Genomic DNA, 23,471 nt, shown 5'->3' with positions numbered 1-23,471 from the left:
CGGCGATGGCAGCGGCGAACTACGTGTCGGAGGAGCTGCGTCATCACTACAGTGGCTCGCCGCGCGTGCAGGAGTTTCGACGCGTATACTACGCACGCGACAGCATCGACGCGCAGCAGGCACGGCACGACGAACGCGTGCAGCGCACGGGAGCCGGCTTTGGCAAGGCAGTGGAAGCGCGCTACCAGTGCGAGGTGGAAAAGCTCAGCCAGACGCACGCCGCAGAGCTTGGCCGACGTGCCCGAAAGTGCTTCAACGTCTTCCGGCAGCGCCTCCAAGCCACGCTGGATGCCCAGCAGCAGGCACAGCTCGCTGCAGGCATGGCGGATATACAGGCTCGTCAAGACCTGGAGAAACTGGATTTTGAACTCGCCTGGGATGAACTCGACGAGACAATCACCAAGAAGAAAGCAGATTTCAAGCAGATGCTACGTGAGCACGAGGAAGAGGTGGTGAGCCAGGCCGTGCAGCGTGAACGAGCACAACTGGACGAATGGGCGGCGAGGAGCATGAACGAGTGCGAGCAGTCGGTCCGCGTGGAGTGTGCACGGCGGAAAGCCGAGCACGACGTCCATCTCGACTGCGCTGTTCAAGTCCTCTCCATGGCAACGCTCAAGGCAACGGCCGAAGTACTCCAAGAGACCCTGACCTCCGTCGGCGATGGTTGCAAACGTGACCTCGGTGAGCTGACGACTCAGCTCTCTAGGGCTCGTACTTCGCAAGCACTAGCACACCGGGATGCTAGCAGGGACGAAAACCTAACGCCAGACTTGCTGCGCTTATCACTTCTCAGCCAAGACTTGCTTCTTGCCCTGGATGTCTCCGATGAGTCACTCGATTCGGCTGATGGTTGCATCGCCAGCCCAGCCAAGCAAGCCAGTGATGAGGTATAGCTAGCCGGATGTTAAGTCTGCTATCATCTGCAGTAGTGTATCGGGTAAGTGTGAATTTCTCACGCAACCGTGCACCACTACCCGACGCAGTCGCTCGGCTACAACTCTCGATTGTGTGAGAGATGAAGTGGCTACAGTGGAGTATACACACCTTGAGGTAAGTGTGGATCTATCTATTTGATGTCAGCGTACAGTACGATGTTGTGTGTAGTACATTGACAGTCCAGGCCAGCAAACGATTATCAAACTGTGACTCTTGGCTAGACTGATTTCTAGCAGAAGTAGGGCTAGGGGCCCCTCAGTGGTATCCATCACCTATGAACTCAGCAGTCGGTCAACTCCGATGCTGCTATTCAGCTTTCTGTGTGAGGCCGCAGTGTTGAACGTTTAACTATGCTCATCTCACGGTGTCTGTGCTGCATGCTAGGAGCATCACTGGCCTTGGTCTGTCTGCTCAGTTGGCGTTTGTGCACCACTACTTCTCTCGTATATATGTGCGTGCAATATGAACTGAATTGCGTACATGGTTGTACGGTCAGCTGGGATAGATGCAGATGATCGTCATTTTGGAGGTTGCCTTGTGACCAGTGAATTCAGACAACCGATGCACGACCGTATTCACATGGAACCGACCAAGATTTATTTTCACAGTGATTTTGTTTTTATCTGTGGTGTATTGAATGCATTACCTTTTGAGACCGACAGTCTATGGAACCGTTCCCTTCGGGGGCTTCCCCTTCCGCAGTATTCTAAATCTCTGGTTAATTAGCCGAGGCAGGTAAATGTGTTGCGAAGGTTTCTTAAAAGAATCGTAAAGAGCTTCACAAAAAGAGCATCGTCCGTTTCATTCTTCAGCTGCTGTGAGCGGAATTTTTTTTACCACTTGTTCTGCTGTCGAGCGAAGAAGGCCCGCAATATCACATACACAGGCACACTTGATGTTAAGATAGAATGGCATGGTTAGTAGTAGATATTTTGGCTTACTAATAATAATTTTCTCTCAAATGCACAGGTGCACAACGTAGAGGATACCTCAAAAATTCTCTACAACAGTAAAACAAAATAATTATTACATCATGCACTGTGACGTAGTTGCAACAATTTACTTTTAAAAGAACTAATTCACAAGTGCCTTTTAAACAACACAGCAAGAACATTAGTTAAAAGTCAGCGCTTAGTCGATTGTAGTTATAAAAAATAGTCTATAGGAAAGGTGTTTGCTGCTCAAGGCAATTTTTTAGGGCCCAATGCCAGAGAACTACATTTTGACAAATGAAACAATAAATTCATAAATTCGTACTGACAAGCTGCTGCACAGTGCGTCCTATTGCTAGAACCTCTGCACTGCTTGGCATATGTTCCGCTATCTTGACCAGACTCGTCGTTGTAGTTCAGTTTCAGTTTGCGACTACGTAGCTGTTGCGGGCGTGAAACCCGGTTCCGTCGATGAAGTAGGTTCTGGGTCGTCCTGCTTCGGGAGCACCACGTAGCGTTCCGGACGTTGATGAGGCGGGTGAGAAGGACTTCTGGTCCTTTTCCGGCGGAAGCTGCACAGTGTTCTCCGTAGCTGAATGCTGCTGGATGTCGCCCTTCTTCAGGGAGTTGAGACATGTCGGTGGCTTCACAGGGGTAGTCGAGACGTGGGATGAGGTTGACGGGGTGCCGGATGCGGTGTTGAGAGTTCCCTTGCTACAGTAGTCGTCTTCTGGCGGCAAGGCGACTACTTGCTGCGTTTGCACACCGTCGTTATTGTTGTCAGTGCTAGCAGCAGCAGTAGCTGTGTCGCTCCTTCCATTGCAGTACGGTTGCTGCGGGTCGTCCTCCTCAAGAATGCTGCACTCCCGGTGGCTGGTCGTAGCCAGCACGTAGTTCAGAAGGCACACCTCCTTGTCCGTGCTGCTCTCCAGTGGAACAGGGTGAACCTGTGGATTAGCGACCCGCATGATAACACGTTCACACGCACGCACACACACGTAAACACACACATGCATGCACAAACACGCGCGCACACACACACACGCACACACACACACATACACACACACACACAGCACAAGCGAGATCAGCATAATTATTATGAACGCATAGGGAGGCTTTCAAAATTGTTCGGGAGACTGGGAGTTGGAAGAAGCTAACTACTCCCCAACGTTGTACAGATCACATTTCCTGCTGGAAAGACACCTGACCAACTGCAGACTACCATTCGGAGCGCCGAGGGAGAGAGATATATTTGAAATACATCTAAACACCAGGAAATATCCTGTCTGTTTAGGACCACCAGGCAGGCATAGTGGGATGGTCTAAGACCATGATTGAGAAACAGAGGGTACCAGGTTCAAGTCCTGCTTGGAAGCGGAAGGATTTTTTCCAGCCGTGCTGCGACCCACAGTTAATTGGGAACTCGTGGCCTGGCACGAGGGAAACATGGATGCAGTGAATGGGATTTCGGTCTTTGACCACTTTGTGGTGGGTCTGATCTACTCACCTCCCACCGTTTAGGAGCTGCATCTGCGCCTTGATCCAAGAGGGTGGTGGCGTTCCTGCGGATGCGGAAAACTGGGCCTTTGGCCGAGTCTCACGCGAACCGTGATTTTTTTTTTTAATTAGGACCACCGGAAGCAGTTTTTTGATTCGTCCGGCCATACACGCCTTTCAATCTTTGTGTATGCTATAGCTAGCGAGTGCAGATAACCTCGATCCTCAGAGTAAACGCACGTTGGCAGCCAACACGTTGGTCCGGTGTTGACCTGAGCGACTGGACCTGTTCCTACGGACCTGCTGTTTGAGAGGCTTGGCGCCCCCAATGAGGCATGCAAACGGCCCCGAGGATGCATGGGAATGTCAGAGGAGAGGGTGGGGGGGGGGGGGGGGCAGTTCCTCACCTTGAAGTAGTCGATGGCATGGAAGATGTTATCGAAAAGCCATTGTTGCACTTTGACAGTCTTGTCCGCTTGTACACTCATCCTGAGGTGCTGTACGGGGGAGCACACACAGGCAGACAGACAGGAGAAGATACTTCAAAAATAGTTCAAAATACCGTCACCGTCCACATGATCCACGATCAGATGCAGACTGAATGAACAGAGAGAATCAGATTGTACACGTTGGTTATGAATCAACACATTTCTTTGTCGGGTAGGATGTTGAAATTCAGCACGGCATGACCTAGAGGTGTTCCAGATAGCACAGACCACCTTTTAGCACATGCACACACACACACACACGCACACACACACACACACACACACACACACACGCACATGCATGCAAACCCTGCACCTATGGGCCACATAATCTCGTCCGTGTCGGTTCCAGTGTTCACATGGCGTCCATGTACACACGTACATAATTATCAACTTGCTACAGTCCTGCTCAACTAAATCCGATTGTGCAGTCAGGTAACTGGTTAGCGCTTTGCACCAGTACACGGTTAAGTCTCTGCAGGTACAGGTCCTCGCTATAAGGAGACCGATTTGGACATAAACCCCGTTAGTAAATAGAATTCTGAAATCCCCTGGCGAAACGTGGTCTATGCAGCTGTTTCCAGGTTCGGTTACCAGATATTTCATTGGTACATAAAATTCCTTTTCCCCACCTTTTATCCAAGTCCCTGGAGTGCCAAACTCTCAGTATAAGATACTTTTGTCCAAGCACGACCAAGGTGAAACACACGCACCTGATAAAGCAATAAGATGCAGCATATTCTATATATCCGTAGATATGTCCGATCTTTTGGATGTCAGGAACAGCCGTGATGGAGATTTTCAATTACCTTATAGCGAGTTAAAGTGGCGATAAATTATGTTGCATTGAGGGTGCCCATGTAGATGCAAGTACGTATCTGTGCTTCTTATTCTTTAGTTGACTGTTACAAGATAAGTAAACCCTAAACCCTAGGGTTTACCGGGTGTTAGCGGCTGTCATGAGTTCCCTTCGGGAACGGACGCGATAATTTTTTATTATTTTTACAAGATAAGTCTTGTGATACTTTTTTTTTGATGGCCCAGAGATTATCTACTACCGAGGAAGGACGTTTTTAGGGCTGCACAATGCCCGCCGCATACTTTACTCGTGATTGGATTTCATTGAGCAGCACTGCACTTGACAACGACACGCAAGACAAATCCAAAAACAAACACATACCTTGGCCTTCCCGTCGCAGTTGAACGTCAGCACCATCGTTCCTTCTCGCGACTCGCTCTCCCGCACCAGGAACGTACCGTGGGACATCGGGCCGCCGTGACAGACGAGCACTGCCGCCTGCTGGCGTGTAAGCGGACCGTGAAACCAGGGCTGCACTTCCATGCCGATCTGGTGCCCCGTTGAGTTGTAACGTGAGTGCTGCCTCCGCTGGTGGTCTTCCTCGACGTAGCGCGGCTGCTGGCCTTCTTCTTCGGGCGACTGCAGAAAGGCTCCGTCGTCGAGGAGAGAGTCCATAGAGGGCTGGCATGGCAGGTGTTGTTCCTGCAGGGCAGCGTAGTGAATCAGGACATCATCCCGCACGTCTAGATTACATTCACACGGCAGAACTACAGCCACACGGGCGGTAGTGGTGAATTTATAATTTTTGTAAATGACTGTTTTTGGTTACGAATTGACGGATTTTTCCTGGGAATAGGGCTTGAAAGTGATGACGTCAAAAACGGCCAGGGAGTAGCAAGTTGACATCAGATTTCTATTTTGGATCCACTAAGGTGTGACTTTGTTATTGCCGAAGTATGTGGGTGCATAGCAACCCACTCATGTCGTTTACTTCGCCACCAGTTGTCACCCCGCCCCCAGTAGCCAAATCCGTCAGTTTCACTGGCTACATCAACTTGCTGTGAGTAAGACCGCTTGAAATGTGCTTGGATCCATACAAAAACTGGATCCAAGTGGATCCAGTTTTTGAATTTTTGAAATTGTTGCTATGCTGTGACGTTCAAGCCCTATTGGGCCGTGAATTGGCACAAGTGTAACTTAGATGAAGCTATGGCCGGTGTGTATGAATTTTGTGTGACTGACAAGCACTGGGTGACGTTGATGGTATTTCTAAAGGACTGCATTTTGTGAACAAAAATTCCTGGTACAAACCAAGGTAATCTTCTTGAAGGCCAACAATACTTTGGGCAAAAGGAATCCAGCCCTGCCCAGCCCTGCCCTACCAAGCACACATGCTCATGTGTACACAGACAGACACACGTGGACACACACACACACACACACACACACACACACACACACACACACCATACTTACCCGGCCCTGTGACTTTGTAGAGACCTGGCTGAGCAGCGTGGGTGCGCGAGCAGACGGATGCGACGACGTGCGTATTGCAGGCAGGCTGGCTGTCGAAAGGCGAGCTGCAGAGCCGCGAGCGCCTAACGAACCCGAGTGGCTACAGCTGCTCTTACGCGATGCAGAACTGCTGCTGCCACTGGCGCTACCCGAGTGCAGGGAGAGACGAGCCGGCGAGGCTATGGAGTGACGACGTAGGGATGCGAGACTCAGTCCATGTGCCTCCGTTGGTGATACTCCCTCGGCCTCGTCATAGTCCGCTTCAACTACTGGAAAGCAGAGGAGGGCGCACAGAATGGGAAAACTTGGGCGCTGATCATAGCGGGTGGTACTTGTAGCACTTGGTCACATGAAGTGCTCCCCCCTGGTCGCATGACTTGGTCCCTCGGTCATGTGACTCGGTACCTCTAGTCACACGGCTCGGTCCTGGTCACACACATGATTAATGGCGGCTCATATGTTAACATGTGGGCCGGGTTGGAGGGCAGAATTTGATAATCCAGCACCCTTGTTTATCCAGCAGAAAATGCCGTTGCAAAAGGTGCCGGATTATAGAGGGACAACTGTACTATGATTGCACCAATCAACGGCTTCCGAGAGTGATGAATTGAATGCCACAAACTTTATCCTGGCCTATACCAGAAGTGGCTTTTTCTGGCCAGTGAATCCCAATTTTTTATTCTTTCCTTTTTCACTTTCTTTCTTTGTCTCTTCTTACCTGGAAGGTCTGGAATCACGCTGCATCTTGACCTGGAAGAGAGCATAGAGAGAACAAGAATGAACAAGACACTTTTAACATAGCTGCGCGGCCCTGATCCATTCTTGGCAAGCCACACGACATTGTGTAGATACTGTGCAAATGACATCATCATGACATCATCATGTAGGCTCTGTATGGAGTGATAAAACCTGTGCTGGTGATTCCACTCCATCGAAACCATTTCAAGAATTCTGAAAAAATCACGGTCTGCAGTGAGACCCAAAGATCAAGTTTTCCGCATCCTTGGGGACGCCACCGCCGTCAAGGATCAAGGCGCAGATACAGTTCTTCAAGTGGTGGCAGGTTAGTAGATCAGACCCACCACCAAGTGGTCAAATACAGTCAGACCTCGCTTATCCAGTCCTCTTTTATCCGGATCCCTCGCCATCCGGAAGAAAATCGTTGGTTACCGATTTACAGCATATGTCATGCATACATACAGTATGTGCGTTCGGTTATCCGGTTCCCTTGTCTATCCGGATATTTTTGTGGAAAACGGATGTGTGCGGTTAGGCGAGGTCTGACTGTACCCGAAAACCCCATTCGTTGCATCCATGTTTCCCTGATGCCATTTCAATGAGCACATACTTGCATGCTATGTAGGGAGTATGGGCCGGCCAAAGTGTAACATGTGCACTCACAATACGCTCTACATTAGAGGTGGCGGTAAGAAATGCATTTCCCTGCAAAGTGCAAACATTGGGCTCCTGTGCAAATGGTAAGATTTTTGTTGCGCAAAGATTTGGCGACTCTCTAGTTGGTCTAATTTGGCGAGTCCCTGAAAAAACATATCAATGGCAGTAGGAACCGTAGCAATTCCCTCCCCTGCTCAGCCCCCTTCTCTGCCCCCCCCCCCCCCCCCCTGTCCCGGATCTGGGCCCAGTTTGCCCCTACAGTACCATTCTCCTACCTGTTGTCGGCATCAAAGCGCGAGCAGGTGCGTATCGTCTCCACCCAGGAGATCATCTCGTCGTGACTGCTGCAGTCGAGCACGTACTCCATGCCATTGATGCCCTGCACAGAACGACGAGACAGGCAACATGGAGCAATGCAGTTATGTGACCGGTCGAACGTGAACTCGTACAAAGCAACCTTCAGCATGTAAAGAGCACAGATTGTTGGCACCCGTTTAATATCTGTACATCCAATAGAATCCAACCCTTGAAGGCTTGCAAAGCTTAGATCCAGAGTTGGATGGTACATGGGACAACATTGTGCGTGTATGCTCTGTGCAGTGGCCCCGTGCAATTTCCAGCTCCGGAAAGCTTGTAGTGCCGAGATCCAGCGGTTGGATGTCACCTGAAACCACTGTACATGAGTGTATGCAATGGTGCCATGTGCAGTGCTGCTCAATGAAATCCAGTCGTGGCACTCAAATACACGATGCGCAGTGCTAGACCTGCGAACAGTGGGCTGCGAAATGGTGCAAGGCGCAAACTTGAGTGACGCGACTGGATTTCAGTCAGCAAGACCGTGCAGAATCAAACTCAGGAAAGTGTGCAGCGCTGAGATCCAGGGGTTGGATTGTAAGTCCATCACTGTACATGTACATCACCGTGCCTCCAACCACGCACATGGGGAAGGACTGCAAGGCTGCAGCTGCCCAACAAGTCTCTTTAAGATAATCACAGCCGGGACTCAACCGGCCAGTAAATCTACGAGAGATTCAAGTTTGTGTGGCAAGACCATCTGCCTGCCACCAGATACATGACAGACACACACTGCTTTGGCAAGGGGACAACAAATGGGAGGCACACATTCATGGTCTTTTGCTGCATGTAACCGGTTTGTATCTGACAGAGATGCCTGGCAGTCGCACTGTGCATCTACTGCTTACACAGCTGCATAATGCCGTTTATTATTTTTAAAATTTTACTTTTATTATTTTTTTCAGCAACGCAGATGATGATGATGATGATGATGATGATGATGATGAACCGGTTTGCACGTATCCATTGCCATCTACTGTACCTACCTTCACGACAAAGCTGTGCTTGCAGTCGGGCAGCTCCAGCGAGGTGGTTGGACGCACTTCATTGATGAGAAAGCACAGCACGCCGCTACGTGGCTTCGCGGACTGTGGCAGGACACAAGAAAGCATATTCGAGAACACACCAAACTGCTGTGAATAACATTCTAACCGTGAAACCCACACTTTGGAGAAGGTTCACCAAATTCTCCGGAATATAAGCCGCACCCAGATTTTTCTCACGAAGTACAGGCATCTACCCTCTTTATCACCATTACCGTATTTCCCCATAAGTTAGTACGTACTAACTTTCGAACTTAGCAGCCACATTAGTACTAACTTTCGGGGGTGGTACTATCTTTCGGGGAGTACTTTTTATCGGGGGTAAATGACACGCAGTGGGAAGCCTGCGCAACTCTAGTGTCCGTGCATATGATGTACTCAGTATGTACTGTACGGTGTCTGTACATGTAGGACGGGTACGAACTTACTATCTTTCGGGGGGGGGGGGGGGGGGGGGAACTGTCTTTCGGAGTGATGGGGTACTAAGTCATTGGGGAGAAATAACTAACGGGGAAATACGGTAATTTAAGTATCGTAGTATAAGCTGCACCGACATTTTGGGTGAATTGCTGGTGTTAATAAAGCGCAGTTTCTACACCGGAAAACACGGTTACCTCACGCTGCCAACTAGCTAGCTGCGGCTGACTAGTCTTATGAATTGGACATGATCAGTTGCGCTGACTGAAATCCGAGCCACAGTACAAAACTGGCGACCTCGACCAGTTCCGATGATATCACAGTAAATGTACGTGTGTACCTCCAGCAGCACTGGCTTGTATCACTTGACGGAGCTGTCAACGGCCGTGCAAGTCCGGAGCTCCGTGCAGATATGCACTTTAGTTCAGATTTCACTTTGCTGACCTGCACTGTGTCTGGTGTATACAGAGACACATTTGGTAGGATCGGAGAAAAGCTATTTCATCTGGCATTCTACAACGAAATAAGATATTGTAACATCGGCGACAATTTGTGAAGAAAGTGTTCGTTCCAAACGTCGAAGCTCGCACTTCCTGCCGACTGACTGGGCTCGTGTGCTCCAGGCGCAGTCGTGAGTCAGTCAGGTGTCAAGTCGGTCGGCAGGAAGCGCGAGCTCGGACGTTCGGAGCAGACACTTACTTCATTCTGCAACGAGTTATTTGTGTAAATATAGTTTCCCATTGTATGAACATTTGCCTCCTGATGATTTCTTCACTAAGCATTAAACTGGAGTAGAGACTGAACGTTATAATTCACTGGACCTTTTGTGAGCTTTTCATCACGCTCTGCTATAGGTATTGAGCACTACGATCTGTCGTTAATTAAGGTTCCTTTGTGAGATACAGGGTGCAGTTACAGGCGTCCGATTCGCTGTAACCAATGGTTCCGTGCCTTTGTGCAGTTTTCATGTAGCATCACGACTGTATTATCAGCCATTCAGTCTAGAGTTGCATTGTATGAGCCAGGCCAATGGGGTAGTGAGAAGGCATCCAGGCCTGTTCACTTGATGAAGTAAAGTCGAAAACGACTCGAAACCCATACCATACCATTCCCGTCTCCCTATCTATACACAACATTGATGTTGAATTTGTCCCAGTCGGGGAAACGTCTACTTCCTCTTTTTGGTGTTCTGTGCGCAGGTGCACTGCGTGGCTGGAGGTGCTTACAGAGCTCAAACAGGACAGAATGATGGTGTTACATGTTAGAACACGATCTATTGATGATGTGGACTGTGTGAGTACTCAAGAGCCCCTTTCCCCCCATTGCCCTAGTCAAGAGCAGGTCTTTTGTTTGCACAGGCAGCAAACCACAACAACAGTACCAGAGTGCACTCCTGTATCATGTACGTGCACAAGCTATACCCAGAGCACACACTACACAATACACAATACACAGTAGATGGCCCCATTCTTGTGACAGTGTGTGTGCATGCATGAACATGTGCACTGGCAGGACACTACTAGTACCCCTACATGACTCCAGTCCCGATACATGAAGAAGTACTGTACTAGTAAGTACAGTACTTCAAAGTACATCAGGTGGTGGCTGACTGAACTGTGACACATGATGCTGCCTAAGTAAGCATGGCAACTCAGGCTGGTGTGATTCTCATTGTTTCCCTCTACTGCTGAGTAATGCCTCTCAAACGATGCTGTCTGGCCTGCTATCACTCGCCATATGTCCTAAAAGCAGGTATCTTGTGCTGGCAAGGAACTAGCCACACGTATACTGTGCAAGTATCACAAGCACAGAAGGGAATTTTTCTCCCTTTTTTCCAAAATATACGTATATATGGCCTCTTGTACTCTTGCACACTGCCAAAAGTAACACCATGATAGGACAGTAAACCAGGAGAGGTGATGGAGTCCAGCACATCTCATCAAACATGGGTGCTCAACTAATTAAGTACATGTGCATGTACAGTAGTGATTTGCTCACCAACTGCTCTGTATTTTGTGAGCACTAAGTCGGCACTGTAGTGGCAACAAAGTAGATTTCCATTGTACTGTTCAGAGGAAACAATGCGGGCCACTGGCATGAGAGCCACCAACACCCACTCAGACATCCATGTACTTTGAAGAAGTACAATGTACCTTTTACATCCCTGCTCCACCCCCCCCCCCCTCCCTCCTCTCTCTTTCTCTTTCCCTAGCCCTGACTGCACAAAGCTGATGCAGCCAGGGATGGCGATCCTCTACTACTACTAGTACTAGCCATAGCCCATACTGCCGGGGACACAGGGACACGGTGCTTTGCTACTGTTCATGTCAAGCCTCATCACCCACTTACACTGTCAAGTGCCTAAATTTAGCACTGGACCCTTGAGCAAGTACATGACCACATTCTCACGCCATGCAACGTCAATCAGATGTGCCAGCAGTTCTCAATGGGCTCCCAGCCATAGAAGAACAGGAAGAACAACTGAGACTCCACTGGTTTCGTGTAAACGGAGAAATTCACTTGACTGGCTGAAGGCTGTGCCCTTTAAAAAAAGTTTCTGAAGTTTCAAACTTTGCTTCCCATCCATTTGACATGACCAACTAATGGAGTTGTTGCTCTGGCTCTCCATATGCCACCACATGGTATGTGTGGCTGCTGGACTACCCGCATCATTTGCACATCACAAACACCACGGCCACCCTTCCAGCCAAAGCAAGGCTACGTACTGATCAAGACTGGGGATAGAGCAATGCCCTACTCTATTCAGTGGTATAGTCCTGGTCAAAGCTGCCCAAAACTCACTCAGTACATGAAATGGGACCATGTAGTACAGAGAAGTCTAGTCACATGACAAGAACTGGCTGTTGTCCAACAATGAATATACCAATCTGGCTGTTGGCCCCACAGCCATAAACTACAGGGTTCCACCGACCAACCACTCGAAGCAGCCAGGAGGATGAATCCAGCCCCTACCCTCCACAATACTCCACGTCAGCCTGGTGTGTGCATAGAGGCTGGCTGACCAATCCAATTTAGCCCCCCTCCCCCTTGCTCACTCCAGTTCAATACCAGCGGTCAAGAAGTGCAGGACTATTGTTAGTGAACACCACGTGCTGCCTGGGTAGAATAAGCGGTGCTGTCTGAAGTGAGTGCAAACACCACGCTTTCCTGTACTGTCCTGCTCTCCTGGCTAGTAGGCTAGTTCACGTTGGGGGCTAGTGATTTGGGACCAATTGACAAATTGATCCCTGAAACAGCTGACATCTATGAGTAGTAATCCAAGAATAGGATGTGTAGGTGCATGTACTGCGTATACATGTATACAGAATATGAACCCACAACAGAAGTCTGTCTCCCGTGAGGTGATTGCTCGTCCTTTACAATGCATTCTAGTCTTGGTCCACTGGTCACAGGGAGACACTTCCAGGGAATGCACAGTGAGGCAAACATGGCAAACATGCACAGGGAGAGTCCCTAGATTTAAGCTACGGCCTGTGCAGTCACCACAGATACAGGTACAATGTAAATACAACATTGATAAGAAGCACCAATGACGGAGGACACCCACGCTCACGGCAGGAAGAATGCAGTCGTGTTAGAATCGGAAGTGCGAACGTAACTACCTGAAATGCCAGATCTCTAAGAACTTTTCAGGAGACCCACACAGGAGGGAATACTGCACCGGATGCTGTGATCCCAGGGTCATCTTTAAAGTCTGTCTCACTAACTAACACTTCATCCATACAGCTACTTATTCAGGTAGTAGAGGGCCGTTACTCGCAAGGTGGACTGAATTTCGCTTGTTAAAACAACAGTTGGTCTCATTATTATTTTTGCCCAACACTTGAAGTTGTGGCCTGATGGGGCCAGCTCAGGGTTGTTTTGACTGGTGCGTTACGACACTGCTTTTACGGTACTGAGCTCGCTTGGAGCTCTACTGAACCTGGTAACAGTATCCTATTAGTGACTTTACATGTATTCTGGAGAGAATGTTGAACGGTCTCTGCTGGAATAACAGCTACACAACAGCTCAGCGGTTAGAGCATCGCTGGCCTCAAGCAAAGGTCCCTGGTTCGAGTCCTGGTGGTAACAGTCTTTTTTCCCAGACTTTTGCCGTTTGCATCTTTCCCTCAAACCAATGAATATGTACATGATTGTATTGCAAGTATTTTAAGTTAGTTGGGCTCATTCTGGTACATAACACGGGAAATCCTGGCCAAAACGTGCTCAGGGCTTTGTACAAACATCAAAGACCGGACCGAACCCAGCGGCACAGGTCTCTTTCATCTCGTCCAGGGGCTGTCCTGGAGCGCGCCAGTCGCAACCCCGCGAGAGTGCCATCTCGTTACTTTACACAGGGCGAGACACCGCAGCACTGTTACTGGTGCGAGTGACACCTGTCCTTCATTACTGTCCAGGATTTCATGTTTTTCCACAGGGTGTAACGATGACCTCGCCAGCGGAGGGCAATTTTCTAAACAGGCATGCTTTTCACAAATGTCTACAATCTGGCACTGGCTCAGAAGACCTGGGGCTAAAATTTACATCAAACAATGAGAGCTTTTCGCCAGATATCAATTCTACATTCCTATCATTGAGGACTATGGGCAAAAGAAGTATAATATCGTTTTGCAGGTGCACTTCATATTATCTGTCTTGCAGGTGGACCGCACATTGCTGTAGGTTTGAATCTGCGAAATGCAAAGGTGAAACCGTATGATCTCGATTTGGCTTGAATAGCACTTCTGTATGCTGAACAACATTGATTATAGTTTCGCTCACAGAAAGATGGTATGCCTCCTTATCCTACTTGTCTCAAATATTTTGGAAACAAAACTAAACATGCGCTTCTAAATTGGCGAACATTTCCCATCAAACTTTAATGTATTTCTAATTTGTGACACCTTTCGTTGATTTCAAGAGGAAGTTAGGAGTTGTCGTGAAAAGTAATTGATTCAGGAAACTCGCATAATAATTCTCCGTTTTTCAAGTGCTCCTACAGTGCCAGCAACTGAAATCCGACCCCCTGAGCTGTGGGTTCACATTCTAGCGGTCTCTGTTTTGTAGTTTTACCATCCCGTGTTGGGTCTTTGTGACGTGAGCGCACCGCTCAGGGGGTCGGATTTCAGTTGCCAGCACTGTACTTGCAAGGAAGCGTGAGTGCGAGTTTAGTTTATACTCCCAGGCCCTCCAATAGTCTTACCTTCGGCGGTGAATAGAAACTAATGACGTGACCGCTGCGTTCCCTCTTGACCAGAACTCTGCACTTGGCCCAGCGAATTTCGCCACCCTCCACATCAACAAGCTGGTGGAGCACTCCTTCTTTCTTCAACGGTTTTTGCTTTCTGCTGCTGCCCTCGCCATTGCTACTAGTGCTGTTGCTTCGTTTTGTGCTGCGCAGAAACGACGGCATGCGCTTGGAGATTGACCGTCGTATCTTTCCGTCTCCGCCGCCACTGCTCGCCCGTCGCTCGGCGGGAGGCGACGTGCTCCGACTTATCCGTCGACTGTCCAGCTGCAGTGTAGATGATTTGGGTGCCACAGTGGAGTTGGCAACGTCACCGCAGGCTGTAGCTGGCCGACTCATGCTGATGGTGTGCCTCCGCTCCTCCAGGACCAACGCTTCCCCACGGTCCGTAGCCTCGTTCACCAAACTCCTGTGCAGGGCAGTACAGAAGACCTCGCACAGCGCAGCAAACTCCGAGGGAGAAGACGAACGTCGCTCACCACTGCCACCAACACTGTCCCTGCGCCGTGTTCCGCTGCCAGTTTCGCTTGCGAACTGCTGCAAATGTCTCGAGTACTGCAGGGCGGCAACGTCCGCTAGGCGATGGCAGAAATCTAGTGAGTCGGTGGGCAGTTCTCGCCATGTTGAGCCCGCTAGCTCGGGATCAAGGCGAGGAGTTGACATTGTGATTTTTCTGCAGTTGTATCTCACGGGCGCAGAAAGCCTCCGAAGATTTGTGGTGTCGTCTGCTCTTTCCACACTGCCACAATGCCCGCTGTCACTTGCGTCTCCCGCGCTCTCGCCTTCACTTCCGCACAGTCCCACGGAACCGGGGTGGCACTGAGTGGCTGTGTGTACGGGACCTGTCTTGAGAGCGTGATCACATGCACAAAGTCCACCACTCAGATCAAGCAGCAAGCTCCAATCTTCTTGACCGTGCGCTTTCCTATGCCCATTAGCCTATGGACTTCCCGCACTCAACAACAGCTGTGAGAACTGGTCAGCGAAGACGATGCACGAACAGTCGATGGTCCAGTGCGAGAATGTGTTAGAGTGAGAAGTGAAGAGTGCAATCGCCAGGCTTCCTGCTACCCGCGATGCAACACAAGGTTGTCTCAAGAGCCGCTGCAAATCACTTCTGCTCGCCACTGTCCTCACTCTCTCTCTCTCACTTGCCACACGCTGCGAAGTCAGTACGTTTGCCACTGGACGCGCGCTCTAGACTTGGTGTCCGTCCCGCTTCACACACCTCGCCAACGACGTTGCTCATTGCTTCAACGCCATTCTTATAAAGTTATGGCCTAAATTGCCACCAGGAGCGACGCACGTGCAGCTTGACGAGCTGAAATCGTCGGAGGCGGATTGCTGCTACTACTAGTACTAGGACAATGTAGTTATAGCTGGATCGTCCTGTTCTAGGTGGTAGTTCAGAAGCGTCGTAGTACAAGCACTGTAGCAGTGTTGTCGTAAGATACTGACTGTTCCCGTTACTTGAACGAAATCGCAGTGTCCCTACCAGGTTGTACCGTTCAGTCACACAGCACTTCTCTTCGGGTTTTGAATTGCTCCTCCGCTTCCGAAAACATGCGCCGCCCTGGCAGGTCGACTTGTTCAGCTCCGATCAGTCGCTATCGCGAATGGCCTGTTGCGACGCTGTTCGGATGCGTGAGCAAAGCTGGCTTGGTCCCGTTGCGATGGAGGAGAGTTCGCACGCTGACTCACGGGCGGATCTTGAAGTTAGTTAGATCGGCTGACTTGCTGCGGTGAGAGTGACAGCGAACACTAAAGTAGTAAAGACGTTTAAAAAAAGAGTATCTCCAACAGTACGACTCGCCACACACATGGACACCGGTCAGCTATCAATAGCATACGGAATCTGTTTTCTCTCTATAGAATCGTCGCCCTAATCCCTATCTTGCTCTTGTATCAGTAGGCTAATCCGCGTCGATGGTCAGGGACAACTCGTCGCTAAGCAGTGAACGATGCCGTCGGGACGGCCGCTAGTTGTGTCCTTCATCAACTGTCCCCATGGCCCGGTACTGTGTGACTCTTTGTGTGCAGATGGCCGAATTTCGATCGCCGCCACTGACAGGGCGCACGGGACTTCTCCCCTCGGGTCAGTGTGAACCAAGGAGTAGTAAAATACACCCTGGCCTGGTACATGTGCATGGTGTGAACCCCAGTGGCCTGAGACCTTGTTCCTACCCGTCCCTGGACGCCTCAGGTGCAGGATCAGAGATACAGCTGCAGAGTGCATGCAGTGTATTGTACAGCTCTCGGTAACATTGCTGGCAGGGTGCTATCACACGCACACAACCAGACATGAACGGAATCTACACTCGAACCCGACCTGCCAGGTGGGGCGAGGCGAGAATGGACCGTCGCCACACGCGTAGGACATGGACACCTACCCTGTCTAGTACATGTACATGATTGTACACACTGCACTGTGCTTCCTATCGATCCTGACCGATTCTTGTGCAGCATAGACGATACGCATTGGACATTACGTTCTCTCACCCGCCGCAAATATCATGTCCATAGGCCATGCGCATATTGCATAGACCAGGCGAACGCTCACAGAGTCACACGCTACTCGACCGAGACTCAGAGCAGTCACGGCGCTTGGCGAGTGACTCGCTAGAATGAGAAGAACTACTTCAAGAAGGTGCTAAAAGCGTCCTCGCGCAGCACGTGCACCATGCACCCGAGCAGTTCGGTTCAGAGGTCACGAGCGCTTGCATGACCTGTTCTATACAGTATAGTGTGTGGACAATACTGCTGTCGTTCATTGGCATGGGTGAAGTCAGTGCATGCAGTGCAAGCTTTGGACACTCCTGCCACTTGCCAGTCCTGGATTGGCTATTGCCAGAAGAATGAGGAATGCAGTCGGTCCAGCGCCGGACGTTTCCGCGAAACAATGACAAGCGAGTACAAGGCTGCAACGCTGTACCCTAGGCTGATACCGCGTGTCTTCAGCCTGCATCAAATTAAATTTTGTAATTTTTGTATTTTTTGGTTTTTAAAGGCTTTCGCCAATCGAGGGGGGTTTCCAAACTTTTCATAATACCAACTCTGTAAAAGAAGTGATGAGCAATCGCTATAGGTGATCAAAGAAAGAGATAAAGAAATAGTATGATTGTAAGCGTGCAGAATTGGGATAGTAAAATTAATGATGAAAGAGTGCCAGAGATAAACTTCTAAAGAAAACTCAATACGAGGTTACGCTACATATTCAGCGGAATTCCGCTTTTTTAATTGCAGGGTGTGCTGTACTTATGGTGAAAGAGATTTGAACAGCGCTGTCCATGGTTTGTCAATATCAGTTCATTGGGACGTTGTGCACTGGTTGGGGGTTAAATATTAAGATTTTCCTTTGTTTCCTTTTGTTTCATGTGTATCAAACTGAACCGCTTTTTTCCGCAATAAGGCACGGCATGCCTTAGCCTGCAGAACATCCAGTGCTGAAAGTTGCCGTGCAGTTATCCGGCAGTGCCAGACCGGAATTGCATATTCTAACGCAGGCCGAACATAGTGTCGGTATAGCAACACTGTTACAGATGGTGGTAGAGACCGTGCCATAAAGCACAGCAGATGCACTCTCGTCGAGAAAGAGGTGTGGATAGTGTAATTGTAGCTCGATGATCAACCTGGAGATGCGGTGGGTTCGCATTATCTATGCAGTTGCCCTTCTACATCATTGTAGAGCCACACGACTGCACTGCTCTCTGGCATAATAATACTAATAATTATTCTTGGTAGGATCAAAAGAGGAAATGCAGGGAGATCTACCGACAACCGCGGCGCAGCTTTGTTTGGGGTTCTCTTCACAGAAATCCGAGGAATGCGCTGCACACACGATTGTGCCTTTTTGTAATTGCGGTCTCACTCTCACTCTCACGCTCGCAATCTCTATTCTCTCAGCAGCTGTGGGAATACTAGTAGTTTTTGTTTTGTTTTGTTTTTCAACACGACTGATCACACAGCATGGGGCAGTGTTTCCAAAATAAGTTAAAGGAAGTGGACAAAACAAATCGAATACAAACAAGAACACGATAAGCAACAAACACGCAGGAAGGAAGCGAGAAATGGCAACTAATCTCGCGAGATGTGGGCTTCCGTCACTGCCAGAGTGTGGGATACCTCATTTGCAGCAGCAGCACTGCCAGCAGATGCCTGCAAACAAGTAATGCAAGAACGCGGCAAAGCAAACGAAATCCTGCACCGAAGACTAGTACTAGGCAGGCACGGTTTTGTAATGCATGGCAAGCGCAGGTTCGTCCTCTAGCAACTCGCTCACGATTTCCAATCCGATTTAGGAACATAATACCAGTACATATACTACCCTTGACGTGACATGGACGGACATGGCTCTTTTGGTGGGTAAAGCGCATCCGCAGTGTGTTGACACCAGGGAGTAGGCTCGAAAAGGTGGCAGATTCTGCTCGAAAAGGAGTGAAATTGGCAGAACCGTACACACCTCATGGCGGGCAATTCCTCGAATTCTGCTCCATTCCTTTATCCACATACCAAACATGCATGAAACTTACCAGAAAAAGTACCGAATTCTGCCAATTTTTCTGCCGGCATAAACCGCCGGTGCCTACCAGGGAGTCGCAAAAGCCTACTCCCTGGTTGACACCGACTGTACTGGTACATGGTAGATATACAGGTAGCCAACGCCGTCCGTCATTGGCCAGTGCAGTAGAAGTCGAGCTTCACAGTGCGTTTGCCCTGGCAGTAGTGAAGCCGATAGCACCGCTCGCTGGTGGACCCGCTGCACAGTGGACGGACGCACTGGGGCATGCTGCACAGGGAGTTGACCCAGCTCCCCGTATGTGATGATGCTCTAGGAAGGTAGCGTGAGAAAGAACTTTGAAGAAGACGAGTTCGTGCATCCAACGATGTACTGCCATGAATTCTACCCTGCTCTTCACTGAAAACTAAGTCCGAATGACCTCCGTTCGAACCCTTACCATGCACACTACCAGCACTGATCAGGCGCAGGTTAGCCCTTTCCCAAAGATGCCATAATTTTTCGCAACTTATGCTTTTTCGCAACCGTGTCAAAACAAGTGCTAGTTGCTGAAACCGCATCCATATTGTCAGAAAAAGCTCAAAAGTTGCTAATATCGCAACTAAAAATTGGAGAGTTCTTGTGTAAAAACCACCAAACAAGGAGAAGAAACAGCAGAAGCGCAGCGACAGCAAACTCGTACACCACTTCCTGCTATAAACCTCCACTTTACACAGTGCCAGTAGCCTGTTGCATGATTGTATCCTACATTAGGCACCGGTGGATTATGCCGGGATAATTATTGGCATAATTTGGTGGTTGAAAATTTGGAGCATAATTTGGCATCGTTTCCGAGGTAGGAGCATAATAACTACATGATTGTACTACAGCTCTAGTGCCGGTATGACGTAGGCTACACAATTGTGTACAATGCACCTGATCAGTGCTGGTGATCTACATGGCAGATCGTGCCATTCTCGTGTCACAAAACTGGAACATCGAGTACAGTACCAGTATGGAAAGGCTTCAGACAGGAAGCCTTTCCAATAATAATAATAATAATAATAATAATCTTCACTAGTTTGAGGGAAAGAGACAAACGGGAAAAGAATAATAATAATAATAATAATACGAAGTAGTGGTTGCGACTTCGGCGATGATATGTAAGAAAGGGTTTGCTCCCCACACCGGAGCTCGCGCTATTCCGCCGACTTTACTTGACACTTGACTGACTCACGACTGCCATCCAGAGCACACGAGAGTCAAGTGTCAAGTAAAGTCGGCGGAATAGCGCGAGCTCCGGTGTGGGGAGCAAACCCTTTCAATAATAATAATAATAATAATAATAATAATAATAATAATTCCCCGAAACACTGTGTATTGAGCAGGGAGTGGTGCTTTCTTGCAGGTTTGCCGAGTCGAAGGTTCGATGGACTTCTCGTGTGCTCTGGATGGCAGTCGTGAGTCAGTCAAGTGTCAAGTAAAGTCGGCGGAATAGCGCGAGCTCCGGTGTGGGGAGCAAACTCTTTTCTTACAAATAATAATAATAATACAGCTTTGTCAGAAAGCCTGCAGATGTTTTTTTTAAATACCCCAGTTACGACTCCTAGGATGTCTGATAGCCCTTGGCGGATTATGCCGGTATAATATTTGGCATAATCTTGGGATTTCGTCAAAAAATTATGCTCCGGCATAATAATATGGATTCCAACGTGTAAGGTCGGCATAATCTTTCGGTTTAGACAAAAATTATGCTTAGGGCATGGCCGTGTGTGTATGCGTGGTTTCTCAATCCTCTATGTACAGCGTGAATACATAGTGGAACCGAGCATAATTCAGCATAATTCAGCATATTTGTTGGCATAATTGTGGCATAATCAAAAGCATAATTTGACGATTGGCCGAGCATAGTCCGCCAATGGCTAATAGTGACAGCGCGCGCAGAGAAGTGCAAAGCACGTCATGGCGAGTGTGCATTACTACATGTACATGACAACACAAGCACAAACGGCGAGGAAAGTAGATACTGCGCTACAGCAGGGATACTACAAACGGCGAGGAAAGTAGATACTGCGCTACAGCAGGGATACAAACACAGTTCCAGTCTCACACCACCAGTGAGGTGTGTAGAGCCCATGCATGATGCTAAAGGTAGCTGAGCAAGAAAGATGATTGTAGACCACCATGGTAGAATGTGGAAGAGCATACTCCATAAAAGGTGGTAGCCAAGGTACGTGAAGGCATGCATTGCCCACACAAATGTGCCGAGTGTATCACCCAGAACGCATGCTAGAAGCCAATAAGGCCGCACAGGTGGTGTTATAGCAGGTCCCAGCCACTGTTGCTGTTGATTTCCGGGGATCGCTCCCTGATGTTGATGGCCTCTCGAATCCTCCTCCTGGGGCGGTCACGCTCAGAACCAAGAACCCGGATACCCGTGAAGGCCGTTGCTCCCAATGGCAATGGTTCAGATGCATGCTTGGCTGCAAAATGCTCACCCAGCGCGGTGCCGCTCACTGTGTTGCGTGCGTCGTCGTTGTGTTCTTATTTGTCCTGGTGGCGAGGCTGCGGTACGTCTCTCCGACATATTTATCACCACATTTGCACTCGAGGTGGTATACGACGTTTCGCTCTGTGCATGCGTCTGAACCGGACATGCAGGCGACACAAGCAGCTTTGGGCCGCCCCCGTTTGGGGCTTGGACGGGTCTACATACCTGCGGCATGTAGTCGTAGTACCTCGCATCCGCTCGAACCTGGGTGCACAACGTGCAATCAAGAGTACATGACCTCTTGGTGCATTTAGCACATGTCCGGATTAAATTGTCGACTGTTGTTCCTGTAGACCTGTCGTTTCTCTTGATTACTCTCCATTGCGTTGGGCTGGTTAGCCACAGGCACATTTGGTTCTCAAAGCATCACCTACCGGGAACGGAATAGGTTGGAAGAGAGAAAGAGAAGCAGTGCGTGAAGAGAGTCGAAGGTAAGCCTAAATGCCGGATTGTAACTTGTAATCACACATGCCACCTTCATACACAAATTGATTTGTTTTTAACGGGTGAAACGAAGGCCTAAAGTATTTGCCAAGCGGAACGTCTCCATCAAAATGAACGAAGGTGTGGAAGTATTATCACTGCATGCATGCATGCGAACCGTGTTTGGCACCATTGCATGATGCCATTTTGTATAGAGAATTCCCATTCCGTTTTTGCTTTAGTGTAGCCCTGAAGTCGACTCACTTATTTATTTTCTACCCTTCCTCTCTCCGTATTTCTGCCCTCCCCCCCCCCCCCCCTCTCTCTCTCTCTCTCTCTCTCCGTCTGTCGTCCACATGTATCAAAGGCGGCGAAACCGCCCGTTTGTGGTGCGACTTAAAAATTCATATCGAGTGCTACATCGGTTGAAAGAGCATGAATAGCTGCAAAATCTCTAAAAGTTTTGTCTCGATCTGACCATCCGTTCAAGAGTTATGGCCGAGAATGTGCCCTTGCAAGGAAAGATTTTTTTTGGCAGCACTGTATTTAAATGTGAGCAGACCGTGCGCAACTTGTCGTACCATGGAAACACGCGAAAGTGTGCAGAATTTTGCTAAAAGTCCAAAAAGTCCAAAAAATCACTTTTTAGCCACGTATTGGGCTGCACGGCGGCCGGCAAATACTGCACGGCGGCGGGCAAAGCCCGCCGCCGTGCAGCAGGACTTTTGCCAGCACCCTCATGACGTTGCAGATATGTGGTTTGATTATTGTAGTTGACGTTGATTTAGTGACTTTGGCAAGTTTGAGTCGTGTCAAGAAGTCAGGTAGGATTCAGTACTAGGCAGTAGTGGAACGTGAGTGGTAGTCTTTGCCGATTTTTGAGGGCATCCTGGATTTGGTGTGCAGGCCTGTGGAAATGGCTTGCTGTGGATTTCCCAGCACTGGATGTTGTATTAAAGGTACGACCTCGTAGCACACCCTAAACCTAAAAAATTCCAAAAATTGGCTTCGGTCTGTTGGAGTCTGTGAGAGAAAGCCCACTCGTGCCAGTGTGACAGATTCCAGGGCCACGTTGAGGGGCCTATCCCACCACCCAGGGCTGCTTCTGGACTTGTTTTAGGTTTGGATCCCGTGCACGGACAGAATGGGCAAGAAAATGTGTAAAAATTGTAAATGCATTTTTTTGGCTCCTGGGTGGCTCGCACACCATGGCACTATGGCGGAATTTTGAGTTTTTCCGGCCTGGAAAGCCTGTCAGTGAGGTGCAAGAACTTTAAAATCATGTCCAGCGGGCCAGCATAGTGGCAGGAATGTGTGGTGAAAAATTCACTCAAATCCATTGAGAAACACGAAAGTTACGGTCAATTGGATGCCA

At 49.1% G+C, this 23,471-nt stretch overlaps 2 protein-coding genes across 3 annotated transcripts in view; one reads left to right on the top strand and one right to left on the bottom strand.

Annotated features, from left to right (window-relative positions):
• Window positions 1-1,847: 1,847 nt before the first annotated feature.
• LOC135828796 (SH2B adapter protein 2-like) lies at window positions 1,848-16,676 on the bottom strand. 2 transcript variants are annotated; one of them, XM_065341229.1, is made up of 8 exons: window positions 14,583-16,676; window positions 8,906-9,007; window positions 7,841-7,944; window positions 6,889-6,920; window positions 6,132-6,436; window positions 5,037-5,357; window positions 3,776-3,865; window positions 1,848-2,815 (listed from the first exon to the last, which is right to left on the bottom strand). In XM_065341229.1, exons 1-8 carry the CDS (start codon window positions 15,288-15,290, stop codon window positions 2,291-2,293), a joined length of 2,187 nt encoding a protein of 728 aa, XP_065197301.1. In that variant the 5' UTR covers window positions 15,291-16,676; the 3' UTR covers window positions 1,848-2,290. The 2 variants fall into 2 exon arrangements, with proteins under 2 accessions (XP_065197301.1, XP_065197300.1); XM_065341228.1 differs by having other exon boundaries at window positions 6,132-6,439; window positions 14,583-16,673.
• Window positions 16,677-21,983: 5,307 nt separating this feature from the next.
• LOC135828237 (uncharacterized) overlaps window positions 21,984-23,471 on the top strand; it is a 35,774-nt gene continuing 34,286 nt past the window's right edge. Inside the window, exon 1 of the mRNA XM_065340688.1 lies at window positions 21,984-22,104. The gene's annotated coding sequence lies outside the window, so the exon portion shown is untranslated. The remainder of the gene's footprint in view (window positions 22,105-23,471) is intronic.

The sequence above is a fragment of the Sycon ciliatum genome, chromosome 12 (assembly GCF_964019385.1).
Source record: "Sycon ciliatum chromosome 12, ocSycCili1.1, whole genome shotgun sequence".
NCBI classification, from domain to species: Eukaryota; Metazoa; Porifera; class Calcarea; order Leucosolenida; family Sycettidae; genus Sycon; species Sycon ciliatum.
The sequence above is the reverse complement of the archived record's forward strand: the minus strand, read 5'-3'. Positions and strand labels throughout refer to the sequence as shown.

Bases quoted from the DNA above. Each gene is read 5' to 3' on its own strand.
- LOC135828796 (XM_065341228.1), bottom strand. From the start codon at position 15,290: ATGTCAACTCCTCGCCTTGATCCCGAGCTAGCGGGCTCAACATGGCGA. The intron at 7,945-8,905 runs GTAGGTACAGTA...CGTTCTGTGCAG, and splicing joins AGCACAGCTTTGTCGTGAAG to GGCATCAATGGCATGGAGTA. The intron at 3,866-5,036 runs GTATGTGTTTGT...TCCCCCGTACAG, and splicing joins ACTGCGACGGGAAGGCCAAG to CACCTCAGGATGAGTGTACA.